Genomic DNA, 18046 nt, shown 5'->3' on the forward strand with positions numbered 1-18046 from the left:
TCATAGTCATTGGTGGATCCCTCTTAAGAGCCTGTGAACACAAAGATGAAGTGAAACCAGGGCGGGGGGGGGGCAGAGAGAGAGGTTGAGAGAGAGAGGGAGATTCCTTCCTTTACCACCTAGATTCAATCACAGTGGTGAATAATTGGGATACTCCTAGTCCTGGTGTTATCATTTGTGTGACCACAAAGCCACTTGCTCCTTTGCTCAGGGGCTCTGTGATTAGTGAGGATGACATCTATAGCTGCTCCAACTGGGCTTCTGACCTCACTCTGCTTCAAGTTCACATGGCAGGAGCCTCCTGCAGGAGATCAAAATATGGAAGGAGGGAGAGAGGATGGGGCGTTTCTCCTGCCCCACCTGTTGCTATAAAACCTTTTTGATGTACCACCATTAACTTCCCACAGGTTCACTAGGAAGCCACAGGGAGTCCCGGCTACACTGGTGGAAGCTATCAGGACCAATTACAACAGATATGATGAGATTTGCCCGAACTTTGGGTGGGAATAACATCCTGAGTTCAAAATCCATGGCTGGCATTGCCAAGCTGGTAAAGGCAAAGGCCAAAGAACTTGCCACTGAGCTGGGCTGAGTGTGTACTGGTGAGCTTTCTGTAATACAACAATCAACACTGTCCTTTAGAGAGAACTGTTCTGACAGTGCCTGGGATTCTCTGGACCCAGAGACACTAGTGTGGAGCCCCCCCTCCCCAGCCCCAGGGCTCAGCCTGTTTGAATCAGGTTGACGCCTCTCCTACCCTTTGGCCTGAAGATGATGATAACTTCCTCTACTCTTCTCTTTGTATCACATTACAACTAGGTACCTTCACTGAACTCCTTTCTATGAAGCCCTTTGCCTTTCCTTGTCACTGTTTCTTTTGTAGATTCTGCATAGCACAGAGATTTGTACCAGAATGAGACACCAGAACAGAGCTACAACCTTGATGAACACAGGAAACCTGCTTTGCCAGAGAAACGTAGCACCGCGCTGGAGAGATGGATTAGATGTCAAGAGGTTTCACTTGCAAAGCCTACGGACCCAGGCTCGATTCTCCACAATCCACGACAGCCAGCTATACAAGGTGGTGCATGCTTCTAGAGCTTATTTGCAGTGGCTTGATGCCCTGACGTGCCCCCCCTCTCTCTAATAAATAAATAATAATAAGTAAATTTTAAGAACCATAGCACAGACTGACATCTCAACAAAGCAAATTACTACCAGTATGGGTGGCATACTGGTCAGGTAAAGGCAAAGTGCTAGGATGGGAAAGATCATGATGGGCCATCGGAGTGAAACTCCAGCACCAACCCCTCCTGGTTCTGTTACTTTGGACAGTTTCTGGGTTGCACAAAAGCCCTTTAATTTCATGTGGTGCCATTTGTCAATTGTTGACCTTATTTCCTAAACAACTGGAGTGGTTTCAGAAAATCCTTACCTATGCCTATGTCTTATAGTGTACTCCCTACATGTTTCCCTTAGTGGTTTCAGGGATGGGTCTTACCCTGAAGTTTTTGATCTATTTGGAGATGACTTTTGTGCAGGCTGAGAGGTAAGGGTCTAACTTCATACTTGTAAGTGTAGACATCCAGTTTTCCCAGAACTATTTGTTAAAGATGCTGTCTTTTACCCAATAAGTATTTTGTTGCATCTTTTGTCAAAAATCAGTTGTTGTGATTGATTAGATTGATATATGGGCCTTCTATTCCATTGATCTACATGTCTGTTTGTTCCAATACCATGCTGTTTTTATTGCTATTGAATCAAGTATACAGCCAGGCGTGGTGGTGCACACCTTTAATCCCAGCACTCGGGAGGCAAAGGAAGGAGGCTTACGGTGAGTTTGAGGCTAGCCTGAGAGTGGACTAAAGTGAGACACTACCTTGAAAAAACAAAATATAATAATAAAAATAATAAAATAAATAATAAATCAGGCATGGAGATACATCAAGCAGTAGTCTATTTTTCAGCATTGTTCGGCTCTTGGGTCTTTCATGCTTCCATATGAGGGTTATGATTGTCTTTTCTGTTTCTGTGAAGAACTGAAGAACGATGCTGGAATTTTGATTGGTATTGCATGGAATTGGCAGGGCGGCCATTTTCACATTAATTCTTCTGATCCATGAGTATGGGAGGTCTCTCCACCTTCTAGAGTCTTCCTTAATTTCTTTCTTTGGCAATTTAAAGATTTCATTGTAGTGATTATTCACCTCTTTAGCTTGGTTTATTCCAAGGTATTTTATTTTTTAAAGTGATGGTGAATGGAATTCTTTCTCTCATTTCTTTATACATTTGTCATTGGTATACTAAAACACTACTGAATTTTGCAGGTTAATTTTATATCCGACCACTTTCCTGAAAGTGCTTTCTTATAGAGTCTTTAGGGTCCTTTATATATAGAATCAAGACATCTGCAAGTAAGGATACTTTATTTAAAGCCAGGCATGGTGGTACATGCCTTTTTTTATATATATATTTTAATTTTTTTGTTCATTTTTTATTTATTTATTTGAGAATGACAGAGAGAGAGAGAAAGAGACAGAGCGAGAGAGAGAGAGGTTGAGAACAGGCGCACCAGGGCTTCCAGCCACTGCAGACGAACTCCAGATGCGTGCGCCCCCTTGTGCATCTGGCTAACGTGGGACCTGGGGAACCGAGCCTCGAACCGGGGTCCTTAGGCTTCACAGGCAAGCACATAACCGCTAAGCCATCTCTCCAGCCCAAGTAAGGATACTTTAAACTCATCCTTCTTTTTTTTTTTTAAATTTTTAATTTCTTTATTTGAGAGCGACAGACACAGAGAGAAAGATAGATAGAGATAGAGAGAGAGAGAGAGAATGGGTGCACCAGGGCTTCCAGCCTCTGCAAACGAACTCCAGACGCTTGCGCCCCCTTGTGCATCTGGCTAACGTGGGACCTGGGGAACCGAGCCTCGAACCGGGGTCCTTAGGCTTCACAGGCAAGTGCTTAACCGCTAAGCCATCTCTGCAGCCCAACTCATCCTTCTTATATGTCTCTTATTTCCTTTCCTTGTCTTACTGTTCCAGCTAAGATGTCAAGTACTTGTTGAATGGGATTGGAGAGAATGGACACTCTTGTCTTACTTCTGATCTTATTGAGAATGCTTCAAGTTTGTCTCCATTTAGCATGGCATTGGCTGTAAATGTGTCATATATAGGCTTTGCTACATTATGGTATGTTTCATCCATCCCTAGCCTCTCCAAGATTTTTATCATGAAGGGATGTTGTATTTTGTCAAAGGCTTTTTCTATATCACTTGAAATGTGATTTCTATTCTTTAGTCCACTCATGTGATGAATTACATGTTGATTTACATATGTTGACCCATCCCTGTATTATGGAATGAATTCCATTTGCTCATGGTGTATGCTCATCTTGGTGTGTTCTTGAATGCAATTTGCAAACATATTATTGAGAATTTTTGCAGCTATGTTCACCACAGATTAGATTGGTGCATAATTTTATTTTTGTTGTGTTTTATTCTGGCTTAATAAAAGCAGTCTTCGGGTGTTCCTTCCCTTTTTATTTTATGCAATAATTGAAGAAGACTAGGTTTTAATTCTTCCTTATCAGTCTGGTAGAATTCTGAAGTAAATCCATCTAGACAAGGACTTTATTTTGTTTGTTTGTTTATTTATTCATTTATGGTTTTTCAAGGTAGGGTTTCACTGTAGCTCAGGCTGACCTGGAATTTACTATGTCATCTCAGGGTGGCCTCAAACTCACAGCGCTCCTCCTACCTTTGCCTCCCGAGTGCTGGGATTAAAGGCATGCACCACCATGCCGGGCTCAAGACAAGGACTTTATTTTTTTTAATTATATTTATTTTACTCACTTGAGAGACAGACAGAGAGAGGGAGGGAGAGAGAATGGCATGCCAGGGTTTACAACTGCTTCAAACCAACTCCAGATGCATGCACCACTTTGTGAACCTGGCTTATGTGGGTCCTGGGGAATTGAACCTGGGTCCTTTGCATTTACAAGAAAATGCCTTAACTGCTAAGCCATCTCACCAGCCCAAGAACTTTCTTTACATTACATTTCAATCTCATTATTTGTTATATATCTCTTTAAGTTATTGATCTCATCTTAATTCACTTTTAGTAGGTCATGTGCATCTAAAATTCATAATTTCTTTGATTATCAAGTTTGGTGAAAATAGAATTTTAAACTATGTCCCTATGATTTTATTAATTTTGTTGATGCCTGTTGTACTGTCTTCTTTTCCATGTCTAATTATGTTAATTTGGGTCTTCTTTCTCTTTTGGATATTTCTTTCTCTTTTGAATACATTGGCTATGGGGTTGTCAATCTTGTTAATTTTTTTCAAAAGCCAACTCCTTGCTTCACTAATTCTTTGTACTTTTCATTTATATTTTGTTAATTCCTGAATTGATATTTATTATTTCTTCCCACCTACCATTTTGGGGTTTGTTCTGTTCTTGCTTTCCCAAGGCCTTAATATACATCATTAAGCTACTTGTTTGAGATATTTTTGGTTCTATGATGTAGGTACTTAGAGCTATACACTTCCCTCTTAGGACTATGTTCATTTTATCCTATAGGTTTCTCATTTTCATTCAATTCTCAGAGTTTTTAAATTTCTTTCTTGATTTCTTCAATTATCCATTCATCATCCAAAACTGTATTGTTAAGAGAGTTAATGGGTTTTCTGTAATTTCTCTTGCTGTTGATTTCTAGCCTTACATTGTGCCATCTTTCCATATCTGTTTACACTTGTTTTGAATCTAAATATGTAATCTATTTTAAAGAAAGTTCTGTGGGCTGCTGAGAAGAATGTGTGCTCAGTAGTATTTCTGTGTGCTCTGTATGTTCTACAAATGTCTGTTAGGTCCATTTGATCTATGATGTCATTTAGTTCCAATGCTTCTCTGTTTATTTTTTATTTTTTTTGTCAAGATTACTTGTTTATTGGTGAGAATGGGTTACTGAAGTCACCAAGTATTATAGTCTTAGGAATAATTTGTAACTGAAATAAAGAGATTTTTTAAAACAAATAAAAACTGAAAACCATTGCAAAACAAATTGTTAAAAACATATTGCAGGCAGGAGATCCACATCCCACTTGAAATTTCAAGATGAAAAGCATATATTTTTAAGCTATAAGGTTTTTATGTTGCAACAATGATTCCTGAGGAGGAAGTGGTTTCATCCAGATACAAGTTCTCTTCTGTTTGAGATTCAAGTCAGGGTGGCAGCCCAGGCAGTTAAAGGGACACAGTCTATTCCATATTGTTGCTCTTTTTGGCTTGTATTCCCATCTTATGGTTGAAGAAAACTGCTTCAGATGTCACCACTACATACACAATCAAGGCATTCACAGGTGGTGAAAATGGAAAGAAAGAGTAGCCACTTCCTTTTATAGGCTATCAAAGTAAAATGCCTATACACGTCAAGAATGATATATGCCACAGCATATTATACACCACAGCCTGGGCTTCTCCAGGACAATTTACAAGAACTTAAATCCTAGACATAGATCTAACTTGATAAGAATGTTTAATTCTTCCTATAGTAAAAGTGACTCATACTAATTCTCACAACCTCATCCACATGTGCTGACCAACTAAAGTACTTTGTCTCTATTAGAGAAAAGTATTCATCAGGAGTAAAATTTTTGAAGGATGGAGAAAATAGAAACCATCCTCTCCCCAACTTTTAATATGAAACATAAAGCTGAAATGTTTTCATCACCTGAGCATAATAACTCAGTGAAGCAAGGATTTGACTTCTTTGCAACTGAACAAAATTTGTTATGTTTTGGTAATGAAAAAGAGTTAAACAATATCTTAGAGTTAAGTCTAACAAACAGAACGCAATACATCAATTGTGACAATCCCCTTGTAAGGTGTTACTAAGTTTACTTTAGCCAAAATGGAAGAACTAACTAACAGTATATCCATTATTTCAGAATGACAAACCCATTTTAAACTACTGCTTCAACACTTACTTCTACATTTACTAAAGCTACATTTACTGATATCAGTTGCTAGTACTTTTGTTAAATTTTGTTAGAGTCTACTAATTGTACAATTTTTGTTAAATTAATACTTATAAAACATAGATAGACTCAATAATTTGTCTTATTCCCTCTTTTCACTAACCAAAAATATGTGAATTTTAAAACACAAATAGACCTTTTAAAAATAAATTTACTAACACATAAAAAATTGTTCCTTAAAATTCTTGATGTTCCTAGGGTAACCTACATATAGCACCTGTGCCACTTATGTTTGTTTTAAGTAAATAAGTAACATCTATATTACAAAGAAAGGTGTTATTTCACTTGGTGGTCTATGGTCTGGTTTGAAGAGACTCTACTGATCCACAGAAGCTAATGATCTGTAGCTCACTGAATTAGCATACAGGATTTTAAGACACTCTAAACTTCATACCAGGCAAAGATTGGGAATTTCCAATCCCATTGCAGACAGTGTTTCCTGGGTAGTGGACAAAGGCAAGGAAGATCAAGAGCTGTCATTTATTTCCCTATCTCCAAACCCTGCTGACAAAAGAGGCAGAGAATTGAGGGATAGGAACAAAAGATGAAAGGGAAATAGTCAAAAACTCATTCATATTCATCCCAATAGACTATGGAGTCAATTACTTATAGCTATTATTTCAAGAACAACTATGCACAGGATTGTTTGTTATAGAGTAGTCTCTCTATTGGGATAATGCATACTACCCAGGAACTCTGTCATTGGCAGGAGGCTCAGAAGCAAATGAGTAGGATGTGCTCAACTCAATCCCTTTGTGGAAAACACCTTGAGCACTCGCTGGCGGATCTGCCTAGTCTTCACCCCATAGACAAGAGGATTAAGGGCAGGTGGCAGAAGGAGATAGAGGATGGCCAGAAGAACATGAGCGTGATGGGGCACATGGTGACCAAAGCGGTGAGTAAGGAAGGAGAACAGCCCAGGGACATAGAAGACAAGTATTACACAAACATGAGATCCACATGTGCTGAAGGCCTTGAGTCGGGCCTCTCCACCAGGGACCTTCAGCACTGCCTGCAGAATGAGGGCATAAGAGATAGCAATGGCCAGGACATCTAGCCCAACCACCAGCAGTGCCACTGACAGCCCATAAGCTCGATTCACTGTGGTTTCAGAACAGGCCAGCTTTACCACAGCCATATGTTCACAATAAGCATGGCCTATGACAGTGGTCTGGCAGAAGATAAGGTTTTGCAGTAGGATGGGGAAGGGGATGAGGAGGATCAATCCCCGCACCAGCACCACCATTCCAATGTGCACTATAACCCCTGGATGTAGGATGGTGGAATGGCGCAGAGGGTGACAAATTGCAACATAACGATCAAGAGCCATAGCCACCAGCACCCCTGACTCCATGGAGGAGAACGCATGGATGAAGAACATCTGGGTCAGGCAGACAATGTACCCAATCTCATGAGCATGAGCCAGGAGCACTGCCAAAGCTTTGGGTGCAGTGGATGTGGCCAGGACCAGGTCAATGGCAGCCAGCATGGCAAGGAAGAGGTACATGGGTTGGTGCAAGGATGTGTCGGTCCAAATGATGAAGATAATCGTAACATTGCCCACTACAGCAAGGAAGTAAAGCACACCCAGGAGCAAGGCTATCCAATGCTGACTCTCCTCTAAACCTGGAATACCAACTAGGAAAAAAGAGGGCTGGGGAAGCTTCCAGCTGGAATTGCTAAGAGCCATGATCAGCAGCTTAGAGAGAGAAGATGGGAAAGAAAGCATAGTCATTATTTCTTCTTTCTTGATCGGCTCTTATGTTATCCAGATCTGGTTACCATCTTCATCAAAGAACAGCATGACTTAAACTGCAACACAAGAGGATGAAGTTAGACATGAGGAAGAAAATCTGCATCTTTCCACATAAACTTTTACATGATCTTCCACATGCCTGAACTGGGATAAATCCAGGTTTACTTAGCAATAAGAGTCAAGAGCTGGGAAGATGGCTCAGAAGTTCAGGCAACCCCAGTCCTTTATGCAAGCAGAGACCAGGGAATCTCTACAACATGCAATAAAACTGCAAGAGAGACTCCTGCTCAAGTAAGAGTGGGCTAAAGAATGATGGAAAAGGGCCCCTGATGTTTCACCTCAGGCCACCACATGCCAGCCTACCCTTGCTCCTCGCCTCCACCTCCCTCCACTGTAAGCAAGTACATGCAGTGCATCAGGGACACCTGGAAATGCACACACCACACACAAAAATCACATCAGATACACAAGCAAACAAATAAAAAAGAGTCAGTGATGAACCTAAGATGCTTTGGGAAAAATGCTCAACCTCTGCCATTCAATCACTTATAATTTGGAACTGTTTGCTTGAAAGAATTGTCATTGGTAATTCTGGGGCACACTCCCCTTTTACATATTTGTTTGTGCTCTTGCCTTCCTTCCTTATTTTTCTGACTTGGTCCTTCGCATGCATTAGAACTCAGAGTCCACTGTTCTCTTCCCCTCGGTAAGATCTCACTGAGTTATATCAACCCCAGTTATGTTGAGAGCACTTCCTTCTATGATCTTCCTTTGTTTATCCATAACGTTTAGATTTATCATTATCTTCAAAAATCAGCATTTTAACGTTTTGTTTCAAGAGATAGAACCAAGTCTTATTAAACTTTGAAACTAAAACAAGCATGGTGGGCCCCTAATTATGCATAAATTCAGGCTTTTAGATGGACAGAATTGAGTCTAAACTATGCCTGTTTCAAATTTAGAAATGAATTTTTGGAAGTCTACTTAAACTTTCATAACCTTGATTTCTGATCTTATAGTAGAATAAGTAATAATTATTATATATAATTTATTTGAAAAGTTAAATTGTCCATACAAACTGGATTCTATAAATTATGGTAATCATTATTACTAACATAAATCCTGAAATAATGACTAAATATGGGGTCAGAGCTTCTTTCATTTCCTTGCCACCAAGACTGTCCTTCCTTGTCAAACTTTTGATATGCCCTTTTTAACAAAGCTCGTTTCTTCTCCCTATGTTAACAGAAAATTCAAATGAATAGGTGTTCCATTTAATTTTATCTAAAACATAAAATCAGACTGTATTTTCATATTTATATTTGTGAAATATGAAATAGTATTTTCCCATGCTGTGGTGCATACATGAATGCATTAAAAATAGGACTGGCCCAGATCTTGTGGATTTCTCATGTACAGATCACTTTGTATACCTTTTCCCTAACAATAATGACTTAATATCTCCCCAGAGCTGAATAAGGCAGCTATAAAATCTGAAATTTCTGGAAGGCATACCTCCTCCAGCCTTTGTTTTTCTTCTACCATCAGCTCGTAGGAGCAGTGATGTTTGTACTGAGAGCTTTGGGGGAGCCCATACTCTCACAGAAGTTCACAGTTCAATGCTTGTCAGTGAACACAGTGAGAACATCGATTTCTCTTTCTTGGCTATCACCTTCAGCTGCAAGCTGGAAGGGGCCCCACTCTGCATGTGTGGAGGAACCCGGAGGGCACACAGGGGCAGCATCGCCAGAGCTGAGGAGCTGAAGCCATCTTACTGTGAGCGAAGGAGAGAGCAAAGAGGCTTTCCCCTGAGTACAAATGCTTCTCAGTGTTGGGTGGCTCGTGAGCCAAAGTAAAAGTCTAGAGCTGATAATGAAAAGTTTATTGATTATTAAAGAAAATAAATCCCTCAGTGAGCTTCAGAAAACAATCAGCAAAGAACAGATACCATTCAACCCCCAGATGTCCATTCCAATTTACTCCAAGTCATCTGTCTTCAGTGAAGTTGTGTTTGAGTTCTGGCAGGTGGGCTTGTCTCCATTTCAATCCCATTGTAAACCTTACTGCTTTGTCACTACACTGGTGACTTACACTGCAAATTCATTCAGTCCCTGAAGAGTGGGGACTCTGCCTCACTTATGGCTTATGCTCAGTTCCAGAGAAATCACCAACGTCTGGAATTGGTTTGGTCCAGAGTATTATTGGATAAAAACAAACATCCAGGTGACTAAGTTAAAGAATGAATAAGTAAATATATGTGTGCCTGGGAACTGTGGCAATTTGACAAAACAAAGACTAGCCATCACGGGTAGGAATAATGTCACAGCGAACTGTCTACTGGGGGAAGGAGGGCTATTGGCTGAGCCTCAAAGTTCTTTATCCTGAATGGCAATCAGAGTACTTCAAAGAAACATGAACTTTGCTTAGAATAGAATCCTGAGCTGGGCATTGTTGCGCACACCTTTAAACCCAGCACTTGGAAGGCAGAGGTAGGAGAATCGCCATGAGTTCAAGGCCACCCTGAGACTAGACAGTGAATTCCAGGTCAGCTAGGGTTAGAGTGAGACCCTGCCACCAAAAAAAAAAAAAAAAATGGAATCCTGGGCCCTGGGTGGAAATCAAGGGACCCCAAAATCACTAGTACTCACTTCTGCTGCTACTTGTGGAGGGCTCCACTTGGGGTTATGACCCGACCCCTCCTTCATCTTCTTAACAGTGGCCTGGACTCCATGAGAGTTAGAAAAATGGAAAGATAAGAACACACTGAAAGATTTTAGTCAGACAAAAAATAAGGAGTCAATGATAAGCCCTAGTAAGACAGGAAAACAAAATTCATACATTCAGGAGTAGAGCTTCAGATAACAGATAATGAAACTTGGAGGAAAAAAAAAAAACCTGAAAATAAATAAATAATTTTAAAAATTTTAAAAAGAAACCATATCCTCTTGTGATGGCAAAGATGCTAAAACAGGACCATGGAAAATGAGCCTGTAACACTTCAAACCAATAATATCAAGAAGATAGGTAGGCGTCTGTACAGAAACAGGTTAGCCAATAGCAAACTGTTCTCCCTAATGTCTATGTTCTAGCTTCTGAAAGTGCCCAAGTCAGACCTGGAGAAAACAAATATTCTCACTCAGACAGAAGTAAATTTAAAACTGCTAAGAGGTGGTAAGCCATTGATATGGTGAGACTCAGAGCCACACTAAATAAGCCCATAAATAATCCTTGAAACAAGGGATGTGCAAAAAAGCAAGCCCCCTATCAAGTACTTTCCGTGCCCCCACAACACTAATTCCAGATCTGACCTCATATTTCACAGCCAAAATAACTGCACATCATCTATCTCACTGGTGATGGTGTAGGTCCTGAAACACCATTCTTGATGTTTCTGCGAAGCAGGGACCATGACTGTGAATGAGGCTCTGGGAAAGTACAATGTTATTGCCCATTGGCAGGTCCCAGAGGAACCGCAGAAACACCTGGTCCAAGTCAAAGTTAGCCTCCCTATTGGCAGTGGCCCTGGTAGATAAGGGAACTGCTCACAAGGGTGGGAACTGGGCAGCGAGGCAGGGAAGAGAGTGGCACCTGCACAGAAGCAAGCGGCTCAGCCCTGTCCCATGCAGACCATCCTCCCGAAGTCTGTACGTCCTGATGGCTGTCCCAGAAACCCTCATGAACTGTGAGCAGGGAAGTCTCAGGCTGCTCAGAAACTCACACTTCTTGTTCAGCATGTGGGTGTTCCTGCAGGTGGTTCGAGAAACTCTTAACTGAGTCACTCTCTGGGGGCTAACGGGCTGCCTTCCTTCTCCATCCAGCTCATACCCAATGACTAGTGACATAAGAATACCAAGATCAAACCACTTCACTCCATTGTTTTCCATTCCATTTTTAAAAATATTATTTCTTTGACAGGAATAGAGACAGAAAGAGTGAGTGAGTGAGTACGGGCACACCAGGGCCATCCACCACTGCAAACAAACTCCAGACATATGTGCCACCTGGGTCCTTAGGCTTCACAGGCAAGTGCCTTAGCCACTATGCTATCTCTCCAGCCCAAAAACTTTTTATTTATTTACTTGAAGGAGAGAGAAAGTGAGTACGGGCACAGCAGGACCTCTTTGTCACTGCAAATGAACTCCAGACACATGAACAATTTTGTGCATCTAGCTTTGCATGGGTACTGGGGAATTGAACCTGAGCCATCTGGACATTGCAAGCAAGCACCTTTAACCACTGAGGCATCTCTCCAGCCCACTTCATACATTTTGAACAATGCCGAATAGTCATCTCAACTGAAGAGGCCCTATTAGGTTAGCCCAGACATCTGAGAAGACGAGATCATAGTTAAGCTTCTGCCTCTGCCCGCCCTTCATGGTATCAGTCCCATGTGTGTTCAGGTTCATCCTTCATCTGAACCTCTGCCTCAGAATATGTTTCTGTAGAACCCAGACTGAGAAAGTGCTGACTGCCTTGGACTATGGCTCACTCAGAGACATCAGCCCCATTACCACACCCAAAGGTTTCTTTGAGAGCATTCCTTCCATTCCTGAGTTCAATTCCCCAGTACCCACGTAAAGCTAGATACACAAGATGGCTCATGCATCTAGAGTATGTTTGCAGTGGCTAGAGATCCTGGTGTGCCCATTCTCCCCCCATCTCTCTCTTCTCTCTCCCTCTCTCATATTTTTCTACTTGTAAATAAATAAGTAAATACATCAAATATTTTAAATGCTTTAAAAATGAATAATGTGACAAAGCAGCTCTTGTGACTCATGGTATCATATATATTAGGTAAATTATAACACAAATATTAATAATAGTCATAAGTGCTGTAAATCAAACTGCAATGTGTTAAAGGGCTGAAATAGATGGCCTTCGTTGTGTTGGGAGTGATCACAGGAACTACTTCCCTAATTCAAATTAAAACCAGATTATTTAAAAGTGAAAGTACATATAAGTAGGCTGAAGGCAAAAGCAGGAAGAAAATCTGGCATTTTCAAAGACGATGTTTTTTAAAAAAAAATTCAGATTTCAAGAATTCAGAGGCTGAGTATAAGCAGGAATCTGAGCGATCAGAGTCTTTTCCCGGTGTTGCACAGCTGTGGACATCTACGAAGGGAAAAATGATCAAAATTAACAAATTATCATCCTGGCAGGCTGGGTGGAAGGTGTTGAGCAAAGATAGTGATCTGCCTGTTGGAAAGCAACTTTAGGGAGCTCTAGAAAGATTCAAGTACATGTCATGGGGATGGGTAGGTGAGGTATGGATCTCTTGAATAAAGATATCAGGAACATGAAAACTCCAGAATGCTCAATGACTCATCTATATGAATACTTATATCACCCACCAGGTCATGGGTAGCCAAAAAATACATATATAGATTGTTACCATGTCATCACTTAAGGGAGGCCAGTAATGAGGAAAGATAATCTTAATAGGAAGTGGTGGAAGATGGAAATGAATGGTATGAACCACGAAGAAGTACCAGCCTATGACCGCTCACTTGTTTTCACAAGAAAAAAAAAAAAAAACTGAACTTTGTGTGGAGAACAAGTGCACCAAATTTGTTACCAAACCAGAGATACGGAAAATAAATGTCTTCAACTTAGTAGGACTACTACAATATTATCATACATAAAATGGAAATAATGATTCTATCAGCTCCATTTTCATTTGGGAATCATTAAATGGGTGAGTGCACCAACATTTTTATTGACAATTTTCAAGCATATACATAATGTATTTTGATCATATTTCTCTCCCATGACCTTCTGTTCTCTCTGCATTCCTGTCTCTCTTCCCCTGAGCCACTTCTTTCTAATTAGTCCCTCTTCTATTTTCATGTAATTTTTTATTTTTGTCCCTGTTTCATCATCCATGTCCAAACATTGATGGACCAATGTTGTGCAGGTCTAAATGCAGATAGTGACAGCTGCTGAGGAGTCAGGTCATTGCACGTCCAGCAGATAGTGTTCCTCAGTGTATATCTCCCATGAGCCCATTGTCCATGAGCATAGCTTTCCATGGGCCTATTGTTCATGTGTTTATCTTTCCATGAGCCCATTGTCCACATGTGTATCTTTCCGTGTATATATCTTTCCATGTATTCAGTGTCCATGTGTATTCCTCTTTGAAGGTTTTGTCCAGCCCAAATTTGAAAAGTTTTGTTCATACATTTTATCAAAGTATTTTAAAATTTCAATCTTTCTCCTTGATCCTATTTTGTGTGTAATAAAAGGAGCCTGTGGTAGTTTGAACTTATGTTCTCCAATAGACTCAAATGTTTTATTAAAGCTGTAACTTGGATTTCCAGCTGCCTGGCTGGAAGATGTGTTGCTGTGGACAGATCCTGGGGTCCAGTGCTGAGGTGAGGCTGGGGGCAGATTTGAATTCCACTCTGAGGTGTGCGGAGAGCTTGAGCTCTGCCTGGGGTTCCTGGAGTCTGCTTGCTTGTGGACCTGCTGGTGGCTTTTCTCTTTATATGGATTTGGTAAAGGGAACTAGCTTCTTCCGCCATTATGGAACTTCCCCTGGGTCTATAAGCTCAAATAAATCCCATTCCTCCCATAAACCATATCTGGTTTGGAGGTTCATCCCAGCAACGTGAACCTGACTATGACAGACTCCAACAGTATTTTTTAAAACCCTTTTATTCCCTGGTCTTTTTAAAATTTATTTATTATTTTTTATTAACAACTTCCATGATTGTAAACAATATCCCATGGTAATGCCCTCCCCCCCCGACTTTACCTTTGAAACTCCATTCTTCATCATATCCCCTCCTCCTCTTAATCAGTCTCTCTTTTATTTTGATGTCATGATCTTTTCTTCCTATTATGATGGTCTTGTGCAGATAGTGGCAGGCACTGTGAGGTCATGGATATCCAAGTCATTTTGTGTCCCAACAGTATTTTTTTGCATGTGGAAATCAAATAGTCCCAACAATATTGGTTGAAAACACTTGTCTTTTCTCTTTTTAATTGACTTGGTGTCTTTGAAAAACTTATTATCATAGTTGTGAAAATCTATGGCTGTACTTTCAATTCTCTCTCTATATGTGTGTGTATGTGTATGTGTTTGTGGATTTCCTTACATTTGTACCACAAAGCTTTGATTATTGAAGGTGTACAGTTTAGTATTGAAATCAAGAAGGATGAACCATTCAGATTTGTTCTTTTCTTAAAATTATTTCAGACGGACTGGGAAAATGGCTCAGTGAATGGCTCAGCTTGCCAAACAAGTGGAGTTCAAGTCCCCAGCAACCACAGAAGTGCCAGTAGGCATGGAGGGCCACCTGCAATCTTAGCACGCCACTCAGGAGCTGGAGACAGGGAATTCCCAAAGGGAGGCTGGCTAGCTCGTCTAACCCGACCATTGAGCAATGGAGTCAAGAGAGAAGCCCAGCCTCAGTAAACAAACAAAGGAGAAATGAAGGAAGACACCTAACACCAACCTTGGCCTTGCACACACAAGTGCATACACACATACACACACACACATATGCACACACACCACTACACACATATACACATGCTAAAAATTGTTTCAGCTATTCTGCCTAACTAAAATTTTAAAACAAGCTTGTCAATTTTCTGCCAAAACATCAGTTGAAATTTGACTGTGACTAAGCTAATTCTGTAGGCCAATTTACTATAGCAATTAGTGCTATTTTACAAGTCTTCTGACTCATGAAGATAGAATATATTGCCTTGCATTAAAGTCATTAATTTCTTTTAAAATATTTTTATTTACTTATTTGTGAGCAGAGAGAGACACTATGGATAGACGAGGGCCTCCTGCCACTGCTGGGTCCTGGAGAAATTAACCCAGGCCAGCAGGCTTTGCAAGCAAGCACCTTTAACTGCTGAGCCATTCCCTAGCTCCCATCTTTAATTTATTTCAATAATTTTTGTAGCTTTTAAAATACATTTTGTACTTATTTTGTTAGTCAATTATATTTAGTATAATGTACTTATAAATATTTTATCACATTAGTGCTACTGTCAATGAAATTACCCTCTTAATTTTATTTTCTGATAGTCTGTTGCTACAGTACAGAAATGCAATTGTTTTATATATTAATCATGTATTCTAAGAACTGGTTGAACTTGTTAATATTGAATCCCTGAGGATTTTCTCTGCATAAGATCATTTCACTGGCAAAGAAGAGTAATGTTATTTCTTCTTTTCAATGTGAATGCCTTGTATTTCAGTTTTGGAGGGTTGGATCTAGTTGTTTTGGGGGGGGGGTTGTTTGTTTGTTTGTGTTGTACCTTGAACTTCTCACTCTCCTGCCTTATCCTCCCAAGGATTCGGACTACAGGCATGTACTACAATGCTGATGTTTTCCTAAAATGTATTTTTAAAAACCACCTGGGAATGTTTCTGACTTTAAAGGGCATTTCTTTGTGCTATCTCTATCCTTGTGATTAGATGTGCCTTAGGTCTTTAGTTCCCTTCACAGCTTTCTTATTCTTTTCAGTAAAGCCGAACTCAATTTGGGGTTTTTAGTTTGTTGAATTACTTTGCAACCTCTGACCCCATGCAGTCTTAATGTACTTATGATCTTGAAGAGTATTTGATGTCTATTCATTGTTAATGTGGGAAAAATTCTCCTCCAAGGGATGCTAAACGCCTCACTTGTACTTAAAACAGTCAACCTTGAAGTACTGACTTAGTGTTAATAATATTCTAAAGCAAGAAACTTGTAAGTGCTCTAATCATTTGCCTTACTTCATAAAGTGAAATAAAACAAATGCCATTCTATCCTTAGACATCTAAGCAGGACTGGAACAATAGCTCAGCCAATAAAATGCTTGCTTTGCAAACATAGGGACCTGAGTTTGATTCCCAGGACCAATGGTTTTTCTTTTTGTTTTGTTTTATTTTGTTTTGTTTTGTTTTTCAAAAAGGCCAGGTTGATGCATGCTTGTAATCCCAGCTCAGCTCTGGGGAAGTAGAGATAGCAGATCTCTTGCGTTTACTGGCCACACAGTCTAGCCTTATTTTCTAGCCTAGCCAGTCAGAGATACTGTCTCAGAATAGGTAGATAACACCTGAGGATCACTACCAGAAATTGTTCCCTGACCTCCACACAAGTGTGTACCCACACACACAATGAGACCTGAGTTGAGAAGAATTCTCCCTCAGTGCTTAATCTTTACATTCTCTATGGCTCTCTGTGACTATGTAGGTAAGACCAAATATATGCAATTCACCCAGCCTTTGTTGCTTCTTCTAAAAGTCCTTTCCTGTGCTTCAGCCATTAACCACAGGGATGTGTAAAGCCTATTCATTGGTACTTGCCACACATTCCCTGGAGTCATGAATACCTGGTGCTTTGAATGAGGTCCCTCAGCTTTTTGAAGTCCTTGATCTGGTCATTTTCCTTTTTTAAATATTTTATTTATTTTCAAGAGAAGAGAGAGAGATAATGGGTACACTAGGGCCTCTAGCCACTGCAAACTCCTCCAGATGCATGCACCACTTTGTGCAGCTAGCTTAATGTGGGTACTGGGGATTCAAATCCACGTCATTAGGCATTGCAGGCAAGTGCCTTAACCACTAAGCCATCTGCCCAGTCTGATGTCATTTTCTAAGTGTAAATGATCCAAGATGTCCTGAAGTCTAATAAAATTTGGATAGAGACCTTGACTTTGCTTTGGTCTAAAAACAGTTTTCTGGTGATCAGTGTATGACATCTTGCTTCAAATAAACAAGTGACTACTGGATGTAATGGTTGACCAAGGTCAAAATTCCATTATCCCTAAGGCTAGAGCCACATATTTAAACTGTCACTTAATTAACAATTAAAAAACAACTAACAGAGCTACCAATCCCAGCCTCAAAGTCCCTAATACATCTGCATAAACCCTAATGCCAAAAATCTACATCAAGAGGTAGAACAAGAACGGAGGCCTCGGGATTGGCAAGTGTGGTGGTTTGATTCAGGTGTCGCCCATAAACGTAGGTGTTCCAAATGCTAGGTTCACAGCTGATGGAGATTTGGGAATTAACACCTTCTGGAGGCGGTGTATTGTTGGGGGTGGGCTTATGGGTGTCATAGCCAGTTTCCCCTTGCCAGTATTTGGCGCCCTCTCCAGTTCCTGTTGTCCATCTTATGTTGGCCAGGGGGTGATGTCCACTCTCTGCTCCTGCCATCGTTTTCCCCTGCCACTGTGGAGCTTCCCCTCGAGCCTGTAAGCCAAAATAAATGTCTTTTTACCAACAAGAAACTCTTGGTTGG

The 18046-nt window shown here is 40.4% G+C and overlaps 1 protein-coding gene across 1 annotated transcript; it reads right to left on the reverse strand.

Annotated features, from left to right (window-relative positions):
• Positions 1-6779: 6779 nt before the first annotated feature.
• LOC101617962 (olfactory receptor 52L1) lies at positions 6780-7775 on the reverse strand. The gene has a single exon (XM_004650945.2). The coding sequence runs from the start codon at positions 7773-7775 to the stop codon at positions 6780-6782; it is 996 nt and encodes a 331-aa protein (XP_004651002.1).
• Between the last annotated feature and the right edge of the window lie 10271 nt (positions 7776-18046).

The sequence above is a fragment of the Jaculus jaculus genome, chromosome 3, assembly GCF_020740685.1.
Source record: "Jaculus jaculus isolate mJacJac1 chromosome 3, mJacJac1.mat.Y.cur, whole genome shotgun sequence".
Taxonomy (NCBI): domain Eukaryota; kingdom Metazoa; phylum Chordata; class Mammalia; order Rodentia; family Dipodidae; genus Jaculus; species Jaculus jaculus.

Excerpts from the sequence above, each read along its gene's own strand:
- LOC101617962 (XM_004650945.2), bottom strand. The coding sequence starts at position 7,775 with ATGACTATGCTTTCTTTCCCATCTTCTCTCTCTAAGCTGCTGATCATG.